At 32.7% G+C, this 1,710-nt stretch overlaps 1 protein-coding gene across 1 annotated transcript in view; it reads right to left on the bottom strand.

Annotated features, from left to right (window-relative positions):
- Positions 1–1,710, bottom strand: part of LOC119593002 — a gene marked incomplete in the record, with an annotated part of 27,513 nt that overhangs the window by 7,937 nt on the left and 17,866 nt on the right. The window contains 1 exon segment of the mRNA XM_037941892.1: positions 986–1,088. Coding sequence (XP_037797820.1) covers positions 986–1,088 — 103 coding nt within the window.

The following is a 1,710-nucleotide window of genomic DNA, read 5'->3' as shown; positions in this document are numbered from 1 at the left end:
GTCCATATTACCCATATAGAAAAAAGGACATACTCAGTACATTATAAAATATCTTTGATAGCCCACACTGAATAAGAAGTCACATATATATACAGGCTGAACCTTATTAATACTGCCAATTCAAAAGTTTGGAATCTGAATATGTTTGATCATCATTTTACCAGCTGTGGCACAAGCATCGTTCTCTATTGTCTATATCAATCAGGGCTTATATTTACAGTGGTTGATGTTACATTACCATTGATATTCAAGCTTTATGCATGCTTCCTACAAGACAATCCAGTACATTCCATGAATGATCTATATTTGTTCTTTTTATCCAAAGATTCTCATTCAGAAAATTCAATAGTCCAACTCCTGTCTGATCAGGCTTGCAAAACTAGTAAAAAAAAATAAAACTGCACTATATGAATTGGATCATTTTTAAAAATCCACACAAAAATATCTTCATAAATGGTCAGTGAAATCCTACTCATGACTTATGTAAATAACCTCATATATAGGTTGATTTTGACATTGACTAGCACTTAAAGTAATATTAAATTTGCCCTGTTAACCCACTACCATGCCTTTTTGTTTCTTGTGGTCTTATTTAACAATAAGTACAATAAGTTATATGTATCTCTGCATGAGTATGCAGCATAAGACTTCTTTGCATTAGGCTTGAGTAAAAAACATGACTTCACTATGTTTGACCCACTACTGCAACATACAAAGTATCCCAATATATCTACATAGTTAACACTTTAAATAATTTTATCTTTTCTACAACTGAATATTATGCATATAACAATAGCAATAATAAGTGTACCACATGAATCAAATCTCATTCAATGCCACATAAATTCACTGCTTACTTAAAGAATAATTAAATTCTTCACTGGAATCATGCAATATGATAAATAACTACCCAGACTTCAAGCAAAAGTTAAACCCAACAAAAAGAAGTCCTGCCATTTCACTATGCTGATATATTCTGTCTTACCTTAGCAGCATAACACAAACAGCAACTATGGAATAGGCCAAAAGTGTGCCAATGCTCATCATATCCACAAGCGCATCTAAATTGAAAATCATTGCCATGACCCCTGGGGAAAAAAATATACTAATGAAATATATTGCCAATAACAAAGAAGAGAGTTGAGGAAAAGAATGAGTCCTGTGAGAGAACAGGAGGTGAGATAAGGGTCAATATTTGGTATTTGGTCTACCTACTTACCTACATTTTTTCCCTATTTGTGACCTCTAATACTAAAACATATTCAGATAAGTATAATAACAATAATTACCAACATTTAATCCGTACTATAATTTTTAAAGTTTGCAGAATGTCCTGCTAAAAGAAGTATATCCTTGGCACAGGGCTCCATTCTCATAAACAAACAAAAGACTTTCCACTTCAGTAATAACATTTCACTTCAATGATAATACAACAGATAGGATATGTTTTGTTATACAATCTAATCACTGAAATTGGTAACAAATATTTGCCAAATTAAGTCAGCCGAGGTCAAGTCAAAAGTTTACCCAGTTGTCAACATTCAGGAAATGGAGTCATAGTAAGTGTGTTCACTCCTTTTCTAGTCTTTCAGGGACTGTCTTAAGAAAGTAAAGGCTAGAATAAGCGTGATGGATTCGGTATAATGGCTTTCTGTGAATGCTATGAGTATTCTACTTGTGAAAAAGTATTTGCAGTAAATGTTACATCCA

The sequence above is a fragment of the Penaeus monodon genome, chromosome 31 (genome assembly GCF_015228065.2).
Source record: "Penaeus monodon isolate SGIC_2016 chromosome 31, NSTDA_Pmon_1, whole genome shotgun sequence".
Lineage (NCBI taxonomy): Eukaryota > Metazoa > Arthropoda > Malacostraca > Decapoda > Penaeidae > Penaeus > Penaeus monodon.
The sequence above is the reverse complement of the archived record's forward strand: the minus strand, read 5'-3'. Positions and strand labels throughout refer to the sequence as shown.